The following is a 26,987-nucleotide window of genomic DNA, read 5'->3' on the forward strand; positions in this document are numbered from 1 at the left end:
TCATCTCACTCAAGCAGACTGATTTGTGTCCCAAATGGCATCCTATTCCCTATACAATGGAATACTTTTACAAAAGTGTTGCACTAGGGTGCCATTTAAGAAGCACACTGCAGGTTCTGAATATACAGTAAGATACTGTATGTAGACTCCTCCCATGGGATTGTGTGTGATTCCGTCTGGTGAGAAATCCCAATGGGATTTGAAACAGAGGTGTCTTGTCAGTGGTGGGAAGGGGGGAAGGGACACACACACACACCAGCAATTGCGCACACACAACCACTGAGTAACACACACACACACGCACTTCATTATCTAACCCAATTACCAATCCAGTTAGCTCGCATCTAAAATCCAATCGTACTCCTCTCAAATCACTGCATTTCATTGCCTTGACTAGATCAAGAACATGAAGCCCCTGGTTCTCTGATCAGGGAGATTATACTGACTACATTTGAACACACCTTCTTTGCACAAGGCAAGGTTAGTGAAAAGGTTATTGACAGGTGTAAATTACATCAACCCACAGTCAGCAAACATCTGCTGTAAATGTTGTGTGTAAAGAGCAACACACACACAGTGCGCAACCGTAAGCATGTTACCTTAACGAACCAAGATGCGTACATCTCGCCTACTTGCTTAATTAATTATTAAATTATCAGGTCCAATCTAATGCACTGTGGATGAGAAAACAGAATAGTACAGGAGATAATCTAGTAGTATTCTAATTCAAATCCAATTTTATTAGTCACATGCGCCGAATACAACAGGTGTAGACCCTTACACCGATTAAGCTCCTGACTTTCATCCTTGCTTGTGTCCCAAATGGCATCCTATTCCCTATATAGTGCACTACTTTTGACCAGAGCCCTATAGGTTGTCCCATAGGGCTCTGGTCAAAAGTAGTGCACTATATAAGGTGCTCTTTCTGACATAACTCTTGTTTTTGCTCTCACCTTGATGCTTGACCACTGGCTCTTCCCATTAATCTGTCTGGCCCCCGTAAAACACCCAGTCACCCACATCATTATGCTGTGGGGACAAGGCCAAATTGCTGACTGCCTATTGGCTGGAGGGTCGTTTGCCTTTCAATAAGGGGGCATATCATTGGATCGCTGAATAAACATGTCGTAGACGTTAACAATTATTAAATTATCAGGTCCAATCTAATGCACTGTGGATGAGAACAGAATAGTACAGGAGATAATCTAGTAGTATTCTAATAGTCACATGAGCCGAATACAACAGGCGTAGACCCTGACAGTGGAATGCTTACTTACGTGCCCCTAACCGACAGTGCAGTTTAAAAAAAATACAGATAAGAATGAGAGGGAAGTAACAAGTAATTAAAGAGTAGCAGTAAAAAATAACAATCTATACAGGGGGGTGCCGGTACAGAGTCAATGTGTGGGGGCACCGGTTAGTTTAAGTAGTATGTACATGTAGGTAGAGTTAATTAAAGTAACTATGCATAGATGACAACAGAGTGGCAGTGGTGTGGAGAGTGGGGGAATGCAAATAGTCTGGGTAGCCATTTGACTAGATGTTCATGAGTCTAATGGCTTGGGGGTATATGCTGTTTAGAAGCCTCTTGGACCTAGACTTGGCGCTCCGGTACCGCTTGCCGTGCGGTAGCAGAGAACAGTCTATGACTAGGGTGGCTGGAGTCTTTGACAATTTTTAGGGCCTTCCGCCTGGTATAGAGGTCCTGGATGGCAGGAAGCTTGACTCCAGTGATGTACTGGGCTGTTCGTACTACCCTCTGTAGTGCCTTGCAGTCGGAGGCCGAGCAATTGCCATACCAGGCAGTGATGCAACCAGTCAGGATGCTCTCGATGGTGCAGATGTAGAACCTTTTGAGGATCTGAGGACCCATGCCAAATCTTTTCAGTCTCCTGAGGGGAAATAGGTTTTGTCGTGCCCGCTTCACGACTGTCATGGTGTGCTTGGACCATGTTAATTTGTTGGTGATGTGGACACCAAGGAACTTGAAGCTCTCAACCTGCTCCGCTACAGCCCCGTCGATGAGAATGGGGGCGTGCTCGGCCCTCCTTTTCCTGTAGTCCACAATAATCTCTGTTGTCTTCATCACGTTAAGGGAGAGGTTGTTGTCCTGGCACCACACGGGCAGGTCTCTGACCTCCTCCCTATAGGCTGTCTCGTTGTTGTCGGTGATCAGGCTGTTGTCATTGGCAAATGTAATGATGATATTGAAGTCGTGCCTGGCCGTACAGTCATGAGTGAACAGGGAGTACAGGAGGGGGCTGAGCACTCACCCCTGAGGGGCCCCTGTGTTGAGGATCAGCGTGGTTGATGTGTTGTTACCTACCCTTACCACCTGGGGGCAGCCCGTCAGGAAGTCCAGGATTCAGTTGCAGAGGGAGGTGTTTAGTCCCAGGGTCCTTAGCTTATTGATGAGCTTTGAGGGCACTATGGTGTTGAACGCTGATGGTAACCCTAATGGTAACCCTAAGCTTTGTCCCAGCCAGAACTGGCCATAGGGCAGGAGCCCATCTCCCATTTCTGTAGCGTGAGGCAGCTTGATGAACAAGTACAGTGCCTTTGGAAACTATTCAGACCCATTGACTTTCTCCATGTTATAGGTTACAGCCTTATTCTAAAATGTATATATTTTTAAATCTCATCAATCTACATACAATACCCCATAATGACAAAGCAAAAACTGATTTTTGGAAATGTTTGCTAATTTATAAAAAATACAAAACTGAAATATCACAATTACATAAGTATTCAGACCCTTTACTCAGTACTTTGCAGCGATTTACAGCCTCGAGTCTTCTTGGGTATGACGCTACAAGCTTGGCACACCTGTATTTGGGGAGTTTCGCCCATTCTTCTCTGCAGATCCCCTAAAGCTCTGTCAGGTTGGATGGAGACCATCGCTGCACAACTATTTTCACGTCTCAACAGATGTTCGATCGGGCTCCGGGCTCTGGCTGGGCCCTTGAAGGACAATGAGACTTGTCCTGAAGCCACTTGCTGTGGGCTTAGGGTTGTCCTGTTGGAAGGTGAACCTTCGCCCCAGTCTGTGGTCCTGAGCACTCTGGAGCAGGTTTTCATCAAGGCTCTCTCTGTAAATTGCTTCATTCATCTTTGTCTCGATCCTGACTAGTCTCCCAGTTCCTGCCGCTGAAAAACATCTCCATAGTATGATACTGCCACCATGTTTCAAAGTAGGGATGATGTCAGGTTTCCTCCGGACGTGGCGCTTGGCATTCAGGCCAAAAAGTTCAATCTTGGTTTCATCAGCCCAGAGAATCTTCTTTCTCATGGTCTGAGAGTCTTTAGGTGTCTTTTGGCAAACTCCAAGCGGGCTGTCATGTGCCTTTTTTTGATGAATGGTTTCCATCTGGCTACTACCATAAACCCTGATTTGGTGGAGTGCTGCAGATATGGTCATCCTTCTGGAAGGTTCTCCCATCTCCACAGAGGAGCTCTGTCAGAGTGACCATCAGGTTCTTGGTCACCTCCCTGACCAAGGCCCTTCTCCCCTGATTGCTCAGTTTGGCCGGGCGGCCAGCTTTTGGTGGTTCCTAACTTCTTCCATTTAAGAACGATGGAAGGCACTGTGTTCTTGGGGACCTTCAATGCTGCAGACATTTTTTGGTACCCTTCCCCAGATCTGTACCTCATACAATCCTGTCTCTGAGCTTTATGGACAATTCCTTCGACCTCATGGCTTGGTTTTTGCTCTGATACGCACTGTCAACTGTGGGACCTTATATAGACATGTCCAATCAATTGAATTTACCACAGGTGGACTCTAATCAAGTTGTAGACACACCTCAAGGATGATCAATGGAAACAGGATGCACCTGAGCTCAATTTTGAGTCTCATAGCAAAGGGTTTGATTACCTATGTAAATATGGTATTTCTGATTTTAATGCTTAGATTATTATTTTTTTGCTTTGTAATTATGGGGTATTTTGTGTAGATTGCTGTTAATTTATATACAGTGCCTTTCTTCACAAAAAAATACAGTTTTATATCTTTATGTTTGAAGCCTGAAATGTGGCAAAAGGTCGCAAAGTTCAAGGGGGCCGAATACTTTCGCAAGGCACTGTATATTTTTTCATTTAATCCGTTTTATAATAAGGCTGTAACTTATCAAAATGTGTAAAAAGTCAAGGCACTGTACACCCTCTGGACAATCAAAGGGCATTATCTCCAATTAATTTCCTTAATGCTGAGTGGCCATTTTTACAGTCCTTTGGTATGACTGGACTGGGGATCGAAACCCCAACCGTACAATCTCAGGGAGGACACTAAGCACAAGATCACTAAGTTAGTATGGAGTATACAGCAGCACCATAAATATACCAGGACTTCTATTCAGGTTACCCATACAACATTGTGTGTGTGTGTGTGTGTGTGTGTGTGTGTGTGTGTGTGTGTGTGTGTGTGTGTGTGTGTGTGTGTGTGTGTGTGTGTGTGTGTGTGTGTGTGTGTGTGTGTGTGTGTGTGTGTGTGTGTGTGATGTCTAGGCTTTGTATTTGACTACTAGTTGCCTATAGTGTGTGTCTATTAGGGCTGACCACATTTAGTCGATTGTTTGGTCGATAGGCTGTTGGTCGACCGAGATTTCTTAGTCGAGCAGTAGCAAAAGAAAATACAGTATATCATGATGTACAAGACACCTGTCTGTGTGGCTTGAACCATTGTGGAGTCCGTGGGGATGGCACAGTGTAAGACGTGCTATTGAAATTGTATATGGTTATATTACATAAGAACAATACTAATACTAATACAATGATATGATTTAGTAACATGCGCTTTGTCCCTCTTTGGATTGTGGTTTCTGTCCACGGTTCTGAAACACATCAGTGCACTGTTGAATTTCCGCCTTCTTCCGAGACCATGTTATGTGCATAACAGCAAAGTTAACCAGCATACTGGTGGTAAGAACAATGCCTCAGAGGCAGCAGCAGAAATAGGAGATGGGAAAACAGCCCTTGCCGTATTGTCTAAGAAAAGTGAGGCGGTTAGGACATCTAATTTGTGCATGACACAAGTCATTTTTATAACAATTGTTTACTGACAGTGAATTAAGTGAAACAATCTATCACAATTCCTGTGGGTCAGAAGTTGACTGTGTCTTTAAACAGCTTGGAAAATTCCAGAAAATGATGTCATGGCTTTAGAAGCTTCTGATAGGCTAATTGAAATCATTTGAGTCAATTGGAGGTGTACCTGTGGATGTATTTCAAGGCTTACCTTCAAACTCAGTGCCTCTTTGCTTGACATCATGGAAAATCTAAAGAAATCATCCAAGGCCTCAGAAAAACAATTGTAGACCTCCACAAGTCTGGTTCATCCTTGGGAGCAATTTACAAATGCCTGAAGGTACCACGTTCATCTGTACAAACAATAGTACGCAAGTATAAACACCATGGGACCACTCAACCGTCATAACGCTCAGGAAGGAGACGCGTTCTGTCTCCTAGAGATGAATATACTTTGGTGCGAAAAGTGCAAATCAATCCCAGAACAACAAAGGACCTTGTGAAGATGCTAGAGGAAACGGGTACAAAAGTATCTACAGTGCCTTGTGAAAGTATTCGGCCCCCTTGAACTTTGCGACCTTTTGCCACATTTCAGGCTTCAAACATAAAGATATAAAACTGTATTTTTTTGTGAAGAATCAACAACAAGTGGGACATGACAGTTATTGGATATTTCAAACTTTTTTAACAAATCAAAAACTGAAAAATTGGGCGTGCAAAATTATTCAGCCCCCTTAAGTTAATACTTTGTAGCGCCACCTTTTGCTGCGATTACAGCTGTAAGTCGCTTGGGGCATGTCTCTATCAGTTTTGCACATCGAGAGACTGACATTTTTTCCCATTCCTCCTTGCAAAACAGCTCGAGCTTAGTGAGGTTGGATGGAGAGCATTTGTGAACAGCAGTTTTCAGTTCTTTCCACAGATTCTCGATTGGATTCAGGTCTGGACTTTGACTTGGCCATTCTAACACCTGGATATGTTTATTTTTGAACCATTCCACTGTAGATTTTGCTTTATGTTTTGGATAATTGTCTTGTTGGAAGACAAATCTCCGTCCCAGTCTCAGGTCTTTTGCAGACTCCATCAGTTTTTCTTCCAGAATGGTCCTGTATTTGGCTCCATCCATCTTCCCATCAATTTTAACCATCTTCCCTGTCCCTGCTGAAGAAAAGCAGGCCCAAACCATGATGCTGCCACCACCATGTTTGACAGTGGGGATGGTGTGTTCAGGGTGATGAGCTGTGTTGCTTTTACGCCAAACATAACGTTTTGCATTGTTGCCAAAAAGTTCAATTTTGGTTTCATCTGACCAGAGCACCTTCTTCCACATGTTTGGTGTGTCTCCCAGGTGGCAAACTTTAAACAACACTTTTTATGGATATCTTTAAGAAATGGCTTTCTTCTTGCCACTCTTCCATAAAAGCCATATTTGTGCAATATACAACTGATTGTTGTCCTATGGACAGAGTCTCCCACCTCAGCTGTAGATCTCTGCAGTTCATCCAGAGTGATCATGGGCCTCTTGGCTGCATCTTTGATCAGTCTTCTCCTTGTATGAGCTGAAAGTTTAGAGGGACGGCCAGGTCTTGGTAGATTTGCAGTGGTCTGATACTCCTTCCATTTCAATATTATCGCTTGCACAGTGCTCCTTGGGATGTTTAAAGCTTGGGAAATCTTTTTGTATCCAAATCCGGCTTTGAACTTCTTCACAACAGTATCTCGGACCTGCCTGGTGTGTTCCTTGTTCTTCATGATGCTCTCTGCGCTTTTAACGGACCTCTGAGACTATCACAGTGCAGGTGCATTTATACGGAGACTTGATTACACACAGGTGGATTGTATTTATCATCATTAGTCATTTAGGTCAACATTGGATCATTCAGAGATCCTCACTGAACTTCTGGAGAGAGTTTGCTGCACTGAATGTAAATAGGCTGAATAATTTTGCACGCCCAATTTTTCAGTTTTTGATTTGTTAAAAAAGTTTGAAATATCCAATAAATGTCGTTCCACTTCATGATTGTGTCCCACTTGTTGTTGATTCTTCACAAAAAAATACAGTTTTATATCTTTATGTTTGAAGCCTGAAATGTGGCAAAAGGTCGCAAAGTTCAAGGGGGCCGAATACTTTCGCAAGGCACTGTATATCCACAGTAAAACGAGTCCTATATCAATATAACCTGATAGGCCGCTAAGCAAGGAAGAAGCCACTGCTCCAAAACCGCCATAAAAAAAGCCAGACTACGTTTTACAACTGCACATGGGGACAAATATAATACTTTTTGGAGAAATGTCCTCTGGTTTGATGAAACAAAAATAGAACTGTTTGGCCATAATGACCATCATTATGTTTGGATGAAAAGGGGGAGGCTTGCAAGCCGAAGAACACCATCCCAACTGTGAAGTACGGTGGTGACAGTATCATGTTGTGGGGGTGCTTTGCTGCAGGAGGGACTGGTGCACTTCACAAAATAGAAGGCATCATGAGGTAGGAAAATTATGTGGATATATTGAAGCAACATCTCAAGACATCAGTCAGGAAGTTAAAGCTTGGTGGCAAATGGGTCTTCCAAATGGACAATGACCCCAAGCATACTTCTAAAGTTGTGGCAAAATGTCTTAAGGACAACAAAGTCAAGGTATTGGTAGAGGCCATTACAAAGCCCTGACCTCAATCCTATAGAACATTTGTTGGCAGAACTGAAAAAGCGTGTGCGAGCAAGGAGACCTCCAAACCTGACTCAGTTACACCAGCTCTGTCAAGAGGAATGGGCCAAAATTCACCCAACTTATTGTGGGAAGCTTGTGGAAGGCTACCCAAAACGTTTGACCCAAGTGAAACAATTTAAAGGCAATGCTTCCAAATACTAATTGAGTGTATGTAAACTTCTGACCCACTGGGAATGTGATGAAAGAAATTAAATCTGAAATAAATAATTCTCTACTATTATTCTGACATTTCACATTCTTAAAATAAAGTGGTGATCCTAACTGACCTAAGACAGGGAATTTCTGCTAGGATTAAATGTCAGGAATTGTGAAAAACTGAGTTTAAATGTATTTGGCTAAGGTGTATGTAAACTTCTGACTTCAACTGTAAATCTACAGAAATAAGACAGAACCTGCTTCTGTTGCCTGTTTGAGTGTTTGTTTAATAGCCTACTGTTTCCGTGAGCTCCAAGCCTCATGCAACAGCATGTCAAGTAAACAATTTCACAAATTCGGACGTTTTGATATTTGCTTTGCTGTAATAAAAGCTTTACACTTTTTTTTTCATTAGAAATGTCTCTCGTATTATTTATAATTAGTGTTTACACTAAATAATATTTATAATAATAGCTCTCCTTTTTCTTGATCTCCTTATTGTTATTAATAAGTAGTGTCATTAGCAGGCTTAGTATAGCAGCCTTGTTTAACCACCATCGAACTGTAGGTCTAAGAGCACATCCTGTTTAGTCTTAATGCTGTAACTTACTTAGGCCTATATTTCAATACATACAAGTCGTTCATGATTGGAAATTCAATTTAGCATTTTATTTTTAAAATAAAGCAAGCCTTGAATAATTAGCTTAAATAATAAATAAACTGCTCCATCTCGGAAACAGTTTTTAATGTTTGCTGTAATAAAGGCTTAGCAAAAAAACTTGACCACAGACTCTAATATTCTTAAACTTGATTTAGTTCCAAACGGTCATAATAATTATATTGTAATCTATATAGCACCTGTTTGGCACACACAATATGCTTGCACCTTACCTTATTTTGCTTGATCTCCAATATTTTACACAACTAGTCACATTTATTCCACACATCTGACTTTCTCTTTAACTCCTGCGCAACCTGTAAATGTTCCCCCATTTGAATTTGTCATGACCTCTGCATCCATTTTGCTGTTACGTGTTCAGAGTTTGTTATAACCGATTTATTGATGTGATTATGATATGCTATAGGCACTGCCTGCAGGATTAGGCGGCCGTCTATGGCGGCAGATTGACGAGGGTAACATTTTCTAAACAGACCAAGATGCACCTCCAACAACAACAACACATAAAACCTGCCCAAAAACAATTACAATTTCTCTCAACCAAAGGCATATGGGCTTTTTATTAACCTTGTTATTCGCAGGACAATGTATATCTTGGTCATGGCTCCCGAGTGGCGCACAATGGGACTGCCTTGCAGTGCTTAGCTGTATCCACTCAAAGCGTGTGAGGTTCAAGGCACAAGGGCAGGGGGCACGGCATGGCACATGCCACGCACAGAAGACCAACCTATCCCATAGGGAAGGAAGGAGGGTGGATCTTTATTGATCTTGAAGAATCAGAGATTTTTATTTTGACAATCTCCGTTTGGGTGTTGGTTAGACTACAATTATGGTTTATAACTAGGCAAGTCAGTTATGAACAAATTCTTATTTACAAGGACAGCCTACTCCTTCCTGCCCATCGGGGATTTGAACCCTGGTCTCGACCGTCACGTTGAACAGCGCCATTTGTTTCCGTTCCATCCTCCATTGTTTTTCTTAGGATAAAAACATAATATTTATCAAATTAAGTAAGTGGAAAGGTAGATACAAATGATTTGTGGTTACTATAAAGAATGTAAACAAGATGCTGTGTTTTTATTTACAGTAGTGATGGACAGCTGGTGGCATTTTGAAAATAGATTTTCAAACACTTGTAGCCCGATTTTCACTGGACAATACTCTTTATAGCCTGGCTACTGTAGGTGTGAACATCCCCCTACCTGCAATGTATTCGATGCTTAAGTACTCTGAAGTGTTACATTTCTAACTCAAAACATCAGTACAGTATTTCTTCATCAACATCTTTATGCTTTCGTTAAATTAACTAGAAAAAATACATAAATGCAGATGGTTATTTAAACTACATTTTAGTTGCACAGCCACCTACTTCCACGACCACAGGTAAAACCTTGCTGAGATGATCAATGTATTTGTTGCATTGTAGTATTGTCAATTCCTCTAGCCAAAACATCTTGATGGCCTTGACCAGTTCACCTTTGCTTGTAGGTTTGGCAGAGTTACGGATTAATGTTTTCAGTTGATGCATGTTGAGATAAAAAAACAAAACATTTTTAGATATACTGTAGGCCTACCATAGGTGTTGTAGGTCTTTTTATTTATTTTTATTTAAATGTTTTTTTTTTACTACATAAAGGTCTACTTAAGCATAGGGTCCAGCATAACTCTTGATGATTTCTTCCACAAAGAAATGTGCCATGATACCTGAAAAAGGAGGCAACAGTGAATTATTTTGGAACACATAGCAGTCTGTGCGGTATAGGCTACCGTATTTGATGTACCTTTTTGATTTGTAAATAGCCAAACTTACCAACAAAAATCAAATATGGGCCTGGTCTCTGGCAAGACATTGCCCCCCACACATGGAGTTTGAGGGGATGCTCGGGACTCTGCTTGCTTGACCTTCCTTTTTTTGTAGAAATTTTGAGCAAATTGCTCAAGGGCCACGGTTGATTCTTCTGTGAAGATGACATCATTGAATGACTCGCCAGCTTGGATCCATGCCTGGGCCTGCAGGACGTAAAGTTCTTTGTTTGTCAGACGAATCATTGGGGTGAAACTACAGAACAGTACAAAATGAGAGCACATGGTTAATGTTCTGAAACATTTTCCCAGCTGTTTTGAATGTGACAGAAGTCATGCTGGATTGACAGCATGGCCAATGTATTCAACTTTTCTGGCCCATGATGTTGCATGTGAATGTTTATATTTTTAAACTTGTAAAAGAGACCCTTAAACCCAGACTTGAACCACATATCCTCTCAACTGGATAGCAAGCTAATGATTGTTTTACAATGCTTGCAGGCAGTTAGCCACTGATTCCTTCCAAACCACTCATTGTTGATTTTGTGATTTCCCACTTGTTGTGTAATGTTGATGTCAAATGGCCGATGAGCACCAATACGTTGTATCTATCATTTCTCTTCATATGAAAATCCTTGAAAAGGATTTGCCAGTAGATTGTCGACTTGATTCATAATGATGACTGCTTGCTTGCTAAGATTTTGAAAGTATGATGTTGACATTGCTCAGTCCAATCAAAGCTACGGTAGATATAACGTGATTTGACTTCATTTTATCTGTGGCCAATGACCTTGAGCCTTCTTGGATGGGAACTTCTAATGTAAATCTATGGCAGCACCCAAGGGGCTTGATTTTCGAGCTCTCCCCGTCGATTTTACGTAACGGGTCACCAATGATTATGATCACACTTCAATTCAAATATTATGGTGACACTATATGGTTTGGTATGGTTTAGAAACTAGCTTGAGTTATACATATCACCTGGTTAGGGCCACATGTTGAAATACTGTATCTTCACTCCTAGAATAAAAACTTTCCGTCATAACTGTCAAATTATTGGAAGAAAATAAAGAATTACAGTGTGGCAGTTTGGAAAAAACTTATCCTGTCCGAATCGTCCTCTGGAATAACAGATATTCTGGAGTAATAATTACATAAACAACATTCTCTAGTAATACTAGTCCCATGCCAATAGGTATTTGGTCATGTGCATGCGATGGATACATGGGCAACGTAAAGAGAGCAAGGGTCGAGGGAATAGGGAATGTTTTTCCTAAACAAATTAGGGATTTCGGTAACAGAACTTTTCATTCAGAAATGGCTGTAATTATGTTGCAACATGGACAGTGCGATAAATACTTATGTTCTGTGGTGGTTGCTGCAGCAGGGAGGAGAGAGAGAAAACAGGTGCTAGTAACAGTCACTCAGTATTTTTTGTATTTATTTTATTTTTACACACTGCAGCAAGTCTGGGCCCGGGACAATCAAATCAATTGCTGGTCGGACTCCCTCTAGTAATTTGTGTGTCTTAATTATTTAATCAAACCATGTGCTTAAAGCATCAGACAAGCTCAGTGAATATAGTGGATTTGATTAAAACGCATGGAGTGTCAATATATGGAAAAATACACATTTAAACAATTTTAACCAGTTGATTGGTGCAACAACAGACGGCTCTTGGTCGACCAATATTTATTTAGTCGGGGACAGGCCTAGTTTCTATAGAGCTGCCCCTGCCATATCTCCAGCCCTAAACAGACACATCACCCGTTGTACTCCTGCCGTATCTCCAGCCCTAAACAGACACAAAGACCTCTTTCACAGCCTGCACAGTCCCTGTCTCTATCAGAGATCCATGCTAGCAGTGTTGCAGTGAGACTGACAGGAGGCAATCCGTGCTGATATCAGATCTTGGACGTGTGGGAAGGTGTTGAATACAGGGAGGATGGGAGAGACAAGAGATATCTGGAGACTGAGGGCTCAGCAGAGCTGACTGTATACCAGGTGTGTGTCCCAAATAGAAGCCTAATCCCATAGGGCTCTGGTCAAAAGTAGTGCACTGTATAGGGAATAGTATGGTTCAATTTGGGATGCACACCTGCTAGAAGCCCTTAAACCCTGCTGTAGTGTAGCGGTGGGATCAACAGGGTAGAGTTTTTAGGGTCAACATTTGTATGAGTAATTGCTGTTTTTAAGACAACAAGGAGGAAGTTGACGTGTTGCAGGTGTTAACAGGATTCATCAAGTCCTTCAGGTGCTGAGCAGAACAATGCAATCAGTGCCCTTCACTGTACAGTAGGCCTTCAGGAGCATTAAGTCTAGCAATTTGAAAATAGCTGTTACTAGACTGAAATACTTAAAGGCAGTTCTATAGACCTTACACCAAAGCTTTGACAACATACCGGAGAAAAACAAATATATTGGGCTCATTAATGTGTGGATTTCTCCATATGTAAATCCTTACATTGGGCACAATTAGTGGGTGACCTTTTGAGTATGTATGCGCATATTAAACTGGATTCTACCTAATCAGTTAGTTACTTAGACCAATGTTGAAAAGAGACAAAGCTGCCGTGATAATTAATAATAGAATAATCAGCTGCTGGGTTTTTGCGAGTCGGCACTCAGTGAGACGGTTGAAAGTGACAGCAGATGTAGCAATTAAGAGTTGAAGAAACCCAACGTGATAGAAAGAAAGCTTCTCTCACTTCTAATCGTATAACATCCAGACACCTAGCTGATAGCAGCATCACATTAGAGGGAATAGTCAATATGAATAGTTTGAAGGTTTCAGTGTGAAAAAATATGTAAGTTGCAAGACTGAAACTAGAGGAGTAGATCAGCTAAAACTGGAATGGCGTTATCTGGGTCATCAGACCAGATGTAGCTCTACCCTCAGACCAGATGTAGCTCTACCCTCAGACCAGATGTAGCTCTACCCTCAGACCAGATGTAGCTCTACCCTCAGACCAGATGTAGCTCTACCCTCAGACCAGATGTAGCTCTACCCTCAGACCAGATGTAGCTCTACCCTCTGGCCACATGTAGCTCTACCCTCTGGCCAGATGTAGCTCTACCCTCTGGCCAGATGTAGCTCTACCCTCAGACCAGATGTAGCTCTACCCTCTGGCCACATGTAGCTCTACCCTCTGGCCAGATGTAGCTCTACCCTCTGGCCAGATGTAGCTCTACCCTCTGGCCAGATGTAGCTCTACCCTCAGGCCAGATGTAGCTCTGGCCAGATGTAGCTCTACCCTCAGGCCAGATGTAGCTCTACCCTCAGGCCAGATGTAGCTCTACCCTCAGGCCAGATGTAGCTCTACCCTCAGGCCAGATGTAGCTCTACCCTCTGGCCAGATGTAGCTCTACCCTCAGGCCAGATGTAGCTCTACCCTCAGGCCAGATGTAGCTCTACCCTCAGGCCAGATGTAGCTCTACCCTCAGACCAGATGTAGCTCTACCCTCAGCAGATGTAGCTGGTCTGAGGGTAGAGCGCATGAGTGTCGGAAGCGGCGATTGATTTCTTAGTGGGTTAGCAGCATAGATTAGTTTAAATCATCATCTATACCCCAGGGCTTGCAATCAGATGGCTAAATGTACAATGTTTCCATAAAGCTAATTTAGCAATTTGTTGCGTTGCGCACTAAACAAATGTATATTTAGTAATTTAAAAAAGATTTACCATAAACACAGTAGTGAATATTAATAGTTTAGTGATGAGGTGGAGATGGAAGAGAGACCAATAAGAATGGGAAAAAAAAGGATATGCTATGTTTGTAGAAATGAGACTGTGTAGATTCCAACCCAGCCACACAACTCGCAAGGTCAATTTATGTCCCGGGACTATTTTTACTCTACTGCCTGCTCCTGTGTCTCTTGTTGCCCTGTACAGCATTTTCCCTCCCACTCTATACCGCCAATTCTCAACTGTACTCTGAAAAACAATTGTTGAAGGATGATAATGAATTCTTGGCGCTCCATGAACCAATGATGAGGCAGCGAAGTGGAGTCAAATGTGATCCTGTGTGTCCTATGTTCTCTTCCTTCAGACTTCAATGGTAAACAGGAAATACAATTCCTCTTTCTTTAGATAGGTGTCTTGAAAAATATATATATAGTAGGCCTATTAGAACATTTTGGGATGTTCAACACTTCCTGCAATGTTGATTTACATAACGGGTAGAGCTGAAATTTGTATAAAATTGAGGAAATGTAAATGCTCTAAAGATATAGATTTAACTTTCTCCCCATGACGGTAACAGCCCAGCAGTGAAACATATTGGAGTCATGTGTCTTACAAAGAGCCTCGGCTGTAAATTGAACCAGGAACTCCCCTATCACCATTTATGACTTAACTTCTTTTTCACAACCCAGTCACGACTCAACAAAAACAAGTTTCTCCTCCCAGGTATATTTCTGTATGTCTGACCTCTTCTTTGATCCTTAATTCAGGCACCTTGGTTGGCAAGTGAGGTAGCGGCAATTATCCCTTCCCTTTGCACTGTGTTCCAGTTTGCTGTCTTGTGGGGTTTCACCCCCTGCTCACAAAGGATACATATGGCCTTTACATCTGACCCATTCCAGTTTCTCACAATTTCTCGGGCAGAGCATTTTCAGATTCAGAAAACATTTTGCAGCAGTCAAAGTACATACAGACACGATACATATTCATATGTAAAACACAACAGAGAAAAGCTACAGATATTGACCGAATATTTACAAAAAGGTCGGCATGATAGTGCAAAGGTCTTAAAATGTCTGAGTAATGCTGGGCCTGTATTTGCATGTCAAAGTACTTAGTGCGTCAAGTGCATATCAGTCCGTCTTGTTCATTCGAAGTATTTTGTCCAGCTGTTGATGCGATCCCTTTTGTTGTGTTCGGCTGGGAGTTGCTGAATTCTGCTACTGTATAGAGCACCATCGCTGTTTGCCATGGTGCAGTGGCAGTGAAGACGAATGTGCAGGGGTAAATTGCAATGTTCTCCAAATCCCATTCCCCAATGAGGCTATTGATCAATAGCGAAGGGCTTCTGTTACAGGCCATAGAGCGAGAAGGTCCACATGGGTCATTCAGGACAAAAAAATTACATGTTGATATATTACCATATAAAGGTCAGTGGATATGTAACATGAAATAGGGCTCGTCAAAGCTCTGTGTACAAGGTACCATTCATTTGGTTTTAATGTAAAAAATATATATATATATTCACATACTTTAAATGTTTTAGCGTGTGAATTGTGTCAGATGAGCAGTCAATTGTGCAACGCATCGTTGTACTTTGCAATGTAACCCAGTTGTTACAAAGGGTGTCTTTTTTTTGCTGATCAAACACGCTAGTGCAAAGACAGATGTACTAGCATGATCTGGTCTGGTTGATGAGGATGATGAATCAGGGTTCTACACTAACTTTTTCCCCAAGGAGTACATGTGCTCCTAAATGAACAAATGTAGGAGCACACAAAGGAATGCAGGAGCACAATATAAAATGTTTAAGTAACAGAGTTTATTAACAAACAATTTATTCCATACATATTTACGCTGTGTGTCTGTGTGTGTGTGCGCTCGTGTACTAAGGGACACACATCTGTGCAACAGCACATACCACCAATCACACATTGACCCAGGCCTACTAGACGCAAAGGAGATCAGTTGTCCAGATGCTTTTGTATGTTGGCCGTCTGGCACGCTTAGAGGTCAGCGAGCGGTCCCCGGCAGGAGTGGGATCCAACTCCTCGACAGAAGGCCCCTCCAGGCTGATCCTCATCAGGTCTTCGGTGGTAGAGACCCCAAGGCAGCTTCTTGTCGAATTCTTAATCCGGTTCTGCGCAGAGAAGCCTCGCTCACACTGGGCGGCTGAAATGGGCAGCAACAGCATAAGCTGCACCAACTCCAGTATGTTCTAGGGAAAAGATGATATCTTTCAATTTCATTTAAACTCTTAACATTAACTTATCAAAACCAACCATAGAAGGATGCCATACATAACCACTCGGGACTGTTCGTCTACATTGTAATCGTGCCTGTAGGGGTACTTTGTCAACATGGACTCCCACAGGCCACTGTAGGACTTGTCCTTGACATTGTGGCTGCCCAGGATTTTCAGTCCCTGACACTCATAGTGGATTGCAGCCATGTTGCACCCCAATCTGCAGGTTTGAACAGAGCAAGTGAGTTTGCAAATATGCAAACATAACATTGTCTCATATGGCAATGCAGTGTCAAATAAATTCTTACCTCTCTAGAGGCTCCTTGAAATGCCTCATCAGGTCTGCCACGCCATCATCGCCAAAGGTGAGAAGGCTGGCCTGGTCTTCTGGCCATGTGTCAGGGTTTATCACTCTGAAAGTCTCCACTGTGTTCTGGACACCCTCACCCTTCAGCAAACCACCAAACCTGGCTTTGAGATCATCCACCACGCCCATGTTGATGGACGCCTCCATCTGCTGCTTCAGCTGGGGATTGGTGAGGTCTGTGAAGCCTTTCAGATTTCCCTTCAGTTTAATTCCCTTTAACATAAATAACACGCACGCACACCAACACACAATGAAATGTCTGGCCATTTGTCTGTCTCCCATAAACATTATTTTGAAAGACTTCTCCACTGTATTTCCCTCCTTATCCTCAAATTCTTCTATTGAGCAACGGATACATTGATTTTCACACTGAGAATCTGTCTTAATCATTGATTTATCTTACATCCTAATAAGCTCTCATCCTAACACACCTGGAATCTCCTCTCATCACCCTGCTACTGAGCAAGCATGGTCTGGATCTTCTCCAGCATGCCTCCTGCCTTTGCCCTAAGCTTGAGTGCTTCCAGTCTGGTCACTGTATTCCTCAACTGTGACATGGCTTGGGGGAGGATCAGGTCATTCTTTGCAGGGGGAGGCTAAGTGAGAACAGCTCCTCAAACATGTCTGGGAGAAAATGGCAGAATACAAAAGAGGGCATTCTTTATTTCCCGCTTTATCTGTTAAGTAGTGAGTAAATAAACGGTCCCCTGTCAAGTACATGCACACTGCTCGTAAATCATTTTTCCCGTTCGCACACATCTAATTTTAGGGGCAAATGTACTGCACTCACTGTAGAGTACTGTGATGATGATGATAGTATATATGTCATTCAGCAAACACTTTTATCCAAAGTGACTTAGTCATGCACGCAAAATTGTCATAAATTGGTGGCCTTTGTCAGAGAGAAAAATTGAAAGCTTGAGTAGATTTAAAGGACAATTTCCCAACTAGGGGAAATTAAAAATGCATATTCCAACAGGTGGAAGGGCCTGTTTTGTTCCATCTCCCATTATGCTAATAACACAAAACGCATGGCTGTCTAAATGACTCTGATTTCCCGTGATGCGTGCTAAATCCAAGGAGCGACGGGGCCACTATTCCGAATTGATCTGATCACTGGGCTCACTAATAAAAAGCAATTGGCAGCATATGTTTGTAATTAATGCGCTGAATATGGGCTCGGTCTAATTAAAATGAATCTAATTCTGTGAATTCTACACAGAGGCGCTGCCAATTTGCTTCTTGTAAGGCAAAATAATTTCAACAATGCTTAAGTAACATGAGAGAAGAGAAGCCCGCACTCTGCTCTTGCTAGTATCACTGTTCTTTATTAAGCTTTACGAATCGGCCTTAAGGCCTTCGTCTGAGCTTTTGGGAGTTTTATTTTTTATTTCATTTGCACCTTTATGTAGACATTGTTCCATTCAATGCATCGAATGGGGTTGGAGTGAAGGAAAAATGTACGTGTTACCAAATATAACAATCTGTATTTCATAAATATTCATAAATATTCTAAAAGTGATTTCTAGACGTGTTTAATATAAGAAGAGCAGAGTGCAGGTTTCTTCTTTTTCTCATGTTTTTCAATTGTTACCATGCACCTGCAACAGAGGTCAAATGTGCCAGTTCCTTTTTTGAATAACAGAGTAAAAGTAACATTGAGTAAAATAGTTTGAGACTTGCATTAAGGTAGGTCAAGAGGCGAGGATGTATTATTTAAGACTGTCCATGCTAACCGTGTCGGCTATAGCTTTAATGTGGTGAAAGAAGAAGTATAGAAGTGTGTTTCATAGACTCCTAGGGGTCCAATGATGCCTGTGGAGAGAAGAGTTGGTGCCCTAAACACTGACCCAGACACCTTTCCCCCTTCCTCCAGTTTAAATATATTTAATACAATGCAGTTCAATGCATTGTATTATTGTTCTACAACTCCTGACTTGTCTGTTCTGTTCTTTCACTTTCAGTTGCATCTTCTCATTGTCCCTGCATTGTAGTGAATGTTCACATTATATATTATATAGTGTTGTTAGCTGTCTCTCTTGCTTTACCTCGGCCATACTGGTTGCCTTACAACTCCTCATGAAGATTATAGCCTCATAAATCCAAGCCTTGAGTTGATGGGAGAAAGAGAAAACAGTGCATTATGTATGAGGGTAGAAGACATGCTACTGTATAAAGCTGTTCAATGGCGCTCCAAATGTCAGAAAACCTTTAGCTAAGTGAGGCTAAGTGAGGCAGAAGGCTGGACTGTCTTGGCAGCATTGTAAGATATTTGGCTGCAAAAGCTCACTGGAGATAAACTCCCCAAATTAGCAGAAGGCTCCAGCCCCATATGACTTGCATAGTCAACAGAAGAACAATGATGGTGAACATGGCCACTTCAAACTCAGAACAAGTTGTGGTACCTAAAATAAACTCCCTACGCCCATGAGCAAAATCTTTTACGGTGAGCCTTTAATGACTGACATAAGAAATGTATTAATATTGTATCATCTGTCAAATCAAGAATTGATGAAAGCTTGAAAAGCAACAAAGGGAGGCCTACAAACATGTTTCCAATAGTTACAGGACTGTCAAATGTTGTTGCTGTGCCGACCGTACACTCAATGCTCCTGACACGGCTGACGGAGGTCGACACAGTGCTTCCTTCTCAAACCAGACTGTCAGCATATTACACTGGGTCGACACAATCAACACAAGATGAAGATATACACACTCGTCTCCCTTAATGAAATGGGAAATATTGGTCCTGTGGTTTTCTGACAAAGTTAAATATCGCATTCATTCTGAATTAGTACTATGCAGTTGCATCTTTGATGCTAAACAAAAACTGACATTCAAGACGGAGTTGAATACACTTGTCACATGGCATGAATACACTAGTCACATGGCATGAATACACTAGGCACATGGCATGAATACACTAGTCACATGGCATGAATACACTAGTCACATGGCATGAATACACTAGGCACATGGCATGAATACACTAGTCACATGGCATGAATACACTAGTCACATGGCATGAATACACTAGTCACATGGCATGAATACACTAGTCACATGGCATGAAAACACTAGTCACATGGCATGAATACACTAGTCACATGGCATGAATACACTAGTCACATGGCATGAAGCCATCTTGAGGAAATTACATTCTCACTATGCGTTCATCGGTCTCGGTTGTTGCTCAAAGAGAGATGTAAAAATTTGAAACCAACGATTCATGCTAAATTTCTGCATGTAAAATTCAGTGACAAAGATGTTTTACGGGAATTTTTTTTTTTTTCTCACCAAAATGCATTCTGAAAAGCTGTTGAGTTATTATGCAATTCTCCTGTTGTATTTGGTAACAGCACTGTTCAAGGTTTGCCCAATCCCACAGCTTTGAGGTTTCCAATTGCATTTGATCTATGGCAGAAATGTTGATTTTCTTCTTCTCCTCTCCAACGGCAGAGCAGTTACAAGTCCCTGTGTCTCTCTTTGTTATTCATTTCAAGAAATATGGCAACAATTTAACCTCTGTTTCAAAACACATTGTTGACCAAATGTTGTTATTTGTCTGAAAGTCAATAATAAACTAACCACATTACAGGAATCTGATACACAGAAAATACAAGCCTTCTGTGAGGAGGGAGGGAGAGAGATAAGGAAATCAGAGTTGATAGAAATTCTTGGACACGCTCCGATGTGGATACAGAGATCAGACAAGATGTAGAGAAGGCCTGAAAAGGTAATTCAATGTCCCCAACTTGCATCTCAGTGATTTAGGAAGAGGCCCTCGGTTTTATTTAACAGGCTCCTGCTGCTCTGTTGAGCCATCACCACTGACCTAAAGATGCAAGCAATACAGACTTGATGGAGGCCACAACCTCTGTCAGATAGTTGCACAATTTACATTCAACGTCGGGTCATTTTTTTACCCTTGACGACGCAGGACAGTGTAGGCAAGACTCAGATTAGAAATGCGTTAGGGTTGATGGAGAGTTGGTGTATTGTAAAGCCTAAGGGGATGCATAGGAATCCCACAGCTTTCAAGGGCACATGGGTAAAGATTCAAGATTCACATGAGAGAGGGCTGCAGACCATTACAAACAGGACCGAAGAACTGCTGAACTGTTGTGGACTGAAGGAAGCCTATATAATGTTGGGAAGGATCCAAACTCGAGGACCACTCTCTTTTATTTTTTATGACTTTGAAAGTTAGCTTATTATAATAGCAGTCAGTATGTACCGGGTGGGTTGGACGGTCCAAATAAATATATTCTCAGTCCCGAAGTCAAAATTCTAACTGCTTATTAAAGTAACAGCTTTAAAAACAATAACATTTCAATTGTATTTGTCACATGCTTTGTAAACAACAGGTGTAGACTATCAGTGAAATGCTTACTTATGGGAGCTTCCCAAGAATGCAGAGAGAGAAAATAGAGAAAGAATAGAAATAGATAGAAAAATAGAAATATAATAGATTCACAATGAGTACCGATAACTTTTCTTTATACACGGGGTGCCAGCACCGAGGAGACATCTCAAACTGAACTGTCCTCAGTGCTTATTAGTATTACCAGGCACATAATGAGTCACCTAAAGACAGCTCCACGATTCTAGGCTGACATTCACTCATTCTCTCAAAAGTATGTCTTGCCTAATAGCTTTGTTTCCAGAGCATTGCCTCGCTGATACAGTATATGGGAGGGAAGTAGGTTGGCTTATGGTCTCGGCTCACTCCGTCTTGAGCGAGAATGTGAATAAAATAAGTTTCCCCAACTCCCCTGAACCCTTTTGCGGCTTAACTGACATGGGCGTCATAAAATGGACACCCTATGGAGATTTGTTCGGTTTTCACGTAATTGTCCTCAGTCACCTTCCCGCCGGCCTGTCACAATCACCCAGAAATCCATGCCAACACCTTCGCAATTGTATTTAAGGAGACCAGTTTCTCATGTGTCAATATTTCTTGAAGTCTGAAGAGAACTGTCACAGCTATTTAGTTTTTTAACGCTCGAGGCGAGATCGAGTCGCAAATTTGCAGCTCAGAGGAAATCGCTATTTCAAACTTGTCAAGAAAATCAGATTGCTTTTGTCTTTGGAAATTTAATTTGGAGCTTGGTCTCACAGCAGATAGGAATGAAACATATATTTACTGGATAGAATTCTATTCAGGTTACCCATACAACGTTGTGTGTGTGTGTGTGTGTGTGTGTGTGTGTGTGTGTGTGTGTGTGTGTGTGTGTGTGTGTGTGTGTGTGTGTGTGTGTGTGTGTGTGTGTGTGTGTGTGTGTGTGTGTGTGTGTGTGTGTGTGTGTGTGTGTGTGTCTCTCTCTGTGGCCATAACCGAGAGTAAAAGAGATGGAAGGTGCATCAATGCAGTAGCATCAACTGTAAACTTCATTCAACAGCAGATGAACCAAAGACTAGGGGGAATTCAGAAACTTTCCCGCAGTGAGAGAGACTGAGATGTAGCTCAGTAGAATCCTCAGGGGTATATAGTTGATGATTGATTTTCAATGGAGGGTGGAGAAAGTGAACGTTAGTCAGACATCCAAGGAGACCCCAAATCAAAGGTTTTACTCTCATCTGTCATTAAAAATGCATGTTTTTTTTGTGCAGGCATCATCTTATTAAACACATCACAGCAAAGTTTGAGTGAGGGATTTGTGATACTATTCAAGGCTTTTAAACAATTGTATTTCCTGTTTAAATGTAGTCATCAGAAACACCAGAGCATCCCAATCATGTAAAAAAAATGACAATCATTTCTATGTAGCTAAGTTTGCTACCCGGTTTCATCAGATTTGGGGGCTCTTCCAGGATTGAATGGAGTCAGTGTTGTGGCTTTTCGAGGTGTTGGGTTTCATTATTTTTCTCATACGCAACTGGACACATCAAATGCGCCAGTGCTTCTGAAATGGAGGTGGTGGTTTGTTGAACCATGATATTTGGATATGTAACCTTGCCTGAGACCTGAACTTGTGTGCTAGTTTCTCAAGCAAATGCCTTGGCTTTAGCTCATTAGGCTAACACAGTCTTGGCACGTAGGAGACCGGGGTTCGAACAAGAGTGTATGGGACTCAGCAGATGAGTACAGTTCAGAAACCTTGTGATCTGTCTGGAACCTTCACCACCCAGGCTACACAGGGCACCAGGCTACACAGGGCACCAGGCTACACAGGGCACCAGGCTACACAGGGCACCAGGCTACACTGGGCACCAGGTTACACTGGGCAGATGGCACACAGAGCAGAGAGGGAGCCTCTTCACAGCCCAGGTTACACAGAGCAGAGAGGGAGCCTCTTTACAGCCCAGGTTACACATTGCACCAGGTTACACTGGGCACCAGGTCACACATAGACCCTCTTCACAGCCCAGGTTACACATGGCACCAGGTTACACTGGGCACCAGGTTACACAGAGCAGAGAGGGAGCCTCTTCACAGCCCAGGTTACACATTGCACCAGGTTATACTAGGCACCAGGTTACACTGGGCAGAGAGGGAGCCTCTTCACAGCCCAGGTTACACAGGGCACCAGGTTACACAGAGCAGAGAGGGAGCATCTTCACAGCCCAGGTTACACAGGGCACCAGGCTACACTGAGCAGAGAGGGAGCCCCTTCACAGCCCAGGTTACACAGGGCACCAGGTTACACAGAGCAGAGAGGGAGCCCCTTCACAGCCCAGGTTACACAGGGCACCAGGTTACACAGAGCAGAGAGGGAGCCTCTTCACAGCCCAGGTTACACAAGGCACCAGGTTACACAGAGCAGAGAGGGAGCCTCTTCACAGCCCAGGTTACACAGGGCACCAGGTTACACAGAGCAGAGAGGGAGCCTCTTCACAGCCCAGGTTACACTGGGCACCAGGTTACACAGCGCACCAGGTTACATAGGGCAGACAGCACACAGGGAGCCTGGGGGAGGGGCCTATGGTGGGATAGCCTTCCATAGTTCACAGGAGAGATCCATCACACAAGCCAGGGCCCGTGGGCTCCGGAACTGCTCTCTCCCCCTCTCTCTCTATCGCTCTCTTTCTCTCCTTGGCCTGTTGGGCCTGTCAGTGGCAGACTGAGCCATGCTGGAGCTGGAATCAAAGCCTTCCTCCCCTGGAGTGACATTCACAGCATTTCAATTGAGCCATCAATCTGTCAAGCCCCACTGCTGCTAAGCCAGGCTGGATTACACACTGAAAGGGGGAGTGCAGGGGTTGGATGTGGATGTACCTTTTCCCTTTCACCACCTCACTGTAGTTAGGGTCTATTAAACACTATGTACTGAACATCATGTGACAAACAATGGGTTTTCGGAGGCGGCCGTGTAAAAGTTTTTTTTCTCTCATTATGTATTCCACTGATGCCAATTTGAAGTTTCTCTAACTCTTGCTTCTCTCTCCCCCTCTTTATGTGTTTGTTTTTGTTCTTCTTCAGACCGGGCTCCTGTAAGGAGGAGATAAAGTCCTCTAGTAGGACAGTCCCCTCCTCGCAGTCCCCGTCTGACTTCCTGGACAAGCTCATGGGGAAAAGGTCTGGCTATGACGCCCGCATCAGACCCAACTTCAAAGGTACCGTAAGTATGTTCAGAAGTGGGACACAGCTCCCATAAAAAAAACACTGAAACGTCACGGAATGAATGCAAGCGGACAGCCACTGTTTTTAATACAACGCTAAATAGGACTTGCCTGTAGAATAGGATATATATTGCCTGTATATAGGAAGCATAGAACTGCTTACTTAAAGTTTGAATTCTATCCATAAATGTACCCAGATTTCTAAAACATTTTGATTACTGAATGCTATAATGTCATTATTTTAATAGCTGTAATCATATTTTTTCGAAGCCATTTTAGCTGTCACGCTAGCTGCTCAGCCAGAAATATTCACAAATCATGGGAATCCGTTGTGCTGTGCAGACACGGTCTCCCTCCGAGGCACGTGTTGCTAGGCAACGCCCTGCACTTGCCTGGGCAGGCCTGCTCCCTCCATGGCTAAACCCAGTGTAAGAACCGTGCTAACAAACGTTTGTGCTATGAAACTAAATACAACTTCTTTGCTAGATTCATGATAGTGTTAGACAAAGCAAGGAAAGTGAACTCATTTGCCCATGTTAACGTTCAATCAAACCGTAACTGAATGCCTCAATGCTGGTCTGCCTACTTTCTATAGCAAACCATTTCATGAACGGGGTGGTGTAAATCAAATTTGTCACATACACATGGTTAGCAGATGTTAATGCGAGTGTAGCGAAATGCTTGTGCTTCTAGTTCCGACAGTGCAGTAATATCTAGCAAGTAATCTAACAATTCCCCAACAACTACCTAATACACACAAATCTAAAGCGGTGAATGAGAATATGTACATATAAATATATGGACGAGCGATGGCCGAGCGGCATAGGCAAGGTGCAATAGATGGTAGAAAATACAGTATATACATGTGATATGAGTAATGTAAGATGTGTAAACATTATTCAAGTGGAATTATTTAAAGTAGCATGACTAGTGATCCATTTATTAAAGTGGCCAGTGATTGGGTCTCAGTTTAGGCAGCAGCCTCTCTGAGTTAGTGATTGTTGTTTAGCATTCTGATGGCCTTGAGATAGAAGTTGTTTTTCAGTCTCCTGGTCCTAGCTTTGATTCACCTGTACTGACCTTGTCTTCTGGATGGTAGCGGTGTGAACAAGCAGTGACTCAGGTGGTTATTGTCCTTGATGATCTTTTTGGCCTTCCTGTGACATTGGGTGCTGTAGGTGTGCTGTAGGTGTCCAGTGATGCGTTGTGCAGACTGCACCAAGGCTCTTGAGCCTTGCGTGCAGTTGCCGTACCAGGCGGTGATACAGCCCGACAGGATGCTCTCGATTGTGCATCTCTAAAAGTTTGTCAGGGTTTTGGGTGACAAAACAAATTTCTTCAGCCTCCTGAGGTTGAAGAGGCGCTGTTGCGCCTTCTTCACCACACTGTCTGTGTGGGTGGACCATTTCAGTTTGTCTGTGTCGTGTACACCTAGGAACTTAAAACTTTCCACCTTCTCCACATCCCTTCGATTTGGATAGAGGGGTGCTCCCTCTGCTGTTTCCTGAAGTCCCCCGGATGTGGGGACAACAGACTGGGATAGGGAGCGATTGAATTGTCCGTAAACACACCAGCCAGCTGGTCTGCGCATGCTCAGAGGATGCGGCTAGGGATAGTGTACATAATAAACTGGCCACTGAGTGGCTATTTCAGACTTGCTCCACATCAGAGAGTTAACAGCAAGACACTCACCACTTCCTGTACATACAATAACCCTCAGTGTCATTCAAAGATTTCAAAATGATCTCTAACAAACTTTTACACAGCAGGTCAAACAGTTGAAAGGATTCTTCCATATAAGGAGTGATGGATTGTCTTTTTATCATTTCTTCAGGTCCGCCTGTGAATGTCACCTGCAATATTTTCATCAACAGCTTTGGGTCCATCACGGAAACTACTATGGTGAGTCAACTGACCAACTTGAATTTCCACAGTGAATTAACATCCTGGAATAAGAAACTGTTTTAAGCTAATCATTTAATGTGTTGCTGACTGCTGCCATCTTGAACGGGTCTCAGAGAGACAAACCTGTATAAAGAAAGGTGAAATAAAAAATGTAAATGAATATGCGCTTTATACAAAATACCATAATTATCCAGGTAGCATGATAACCCTAAGGCAGTCTCATTGCTTTGTAATCATGAATGACCGTGATAAGGAGCATATTTGAGCAGGTATACACTAGCTAAATCCCTGAATTGAAGAAAGAGAAATCTAAATGATCTCCTCCAGCTAATACAATACCCTGTTAATTCCTACCCTTTGGCCTGCTCAGTATTGGATCAATTCCCTCACCTCTCTCCCTTTATTTCCTGGAGTCTATCAGAGCAACCTTCAGAGACCAGTGGGTCAGTGATGTTCTGATAATGAACTGTCCACTCTGCAATTAAAATGAAAAATTGGAGGAAAAAAAGAGTGAAATGGGAAGAAGTGTGAAAGAATCTCTCCCTGTAAGCCTGTGCAATACAAGAGGGAAAGTGCTTGGTCAGTAGATTGTTAAAGGCTCTTTTGACACAGAGGGCTGGACCCCAGGTTAGGTCAGTGTGGACAGAGGACACTAGTGATGTCACTGGACGATGTGGTAAAGGCCTAGTGTTTATTGTGATAAATGTGTTGTGCTGCCCTTTAGTTTATTTGTGGTACCTCATGGGAACAGAGACAGACCGTTATGATCTGCCGGAGGAGACAGACACAGCTGAGTCTTTCAATACCATGAGCATTTACTTAAATTATTCACTTGAATAACTCCTGTGACTAAATG

The 26,987-nt window shown here is 42.6% G+C and overlaps 1 protein-coding gene across 1 annotated transcript in view; it reads left to right on the top strand.

Annotated features, from left to right (window-relative positions):
- The window catches only part of LOC139366024 (glycine receptor subunit alpha-4-like), a 73,474-nt gene that overhangs the window by 32,098 nt on the left and 14,389 nt on the right, over positions 1-26,987 (top strand). Inside the window, exons 2-3 of the mRNA XM_071103102.1 lie at positions 24,087-24,220; positions 26,061-26,128. Of these exons, the coding sequence (XP_070959203.1) occupies positions 24,087-24,220; positions 26,061-26,128 (202 nt within the window). The remainder of the gene's footprint in view (positions 1-24,086; positions 24,221-26,060; positions 26,129-26,987) is intronic.

Source organism: Oncorhynchus clarkii, chromosome 14 (assembly GCF_045791955.1).
Source record: "Oncorhynchus clarkii lewisi isolate Uvic-CL-2024 chromosome 14, UVic_Ocla_1.0, whole genome shotgun sequence".
Taxonomy (NCBI): domain Eukaryota; kingdom Metazoa; phylum Chordata; class Actinopteri; order Salmoniformes; family Salmonidae; genus Oncorhynchus; species Oncorhynchus clarkii.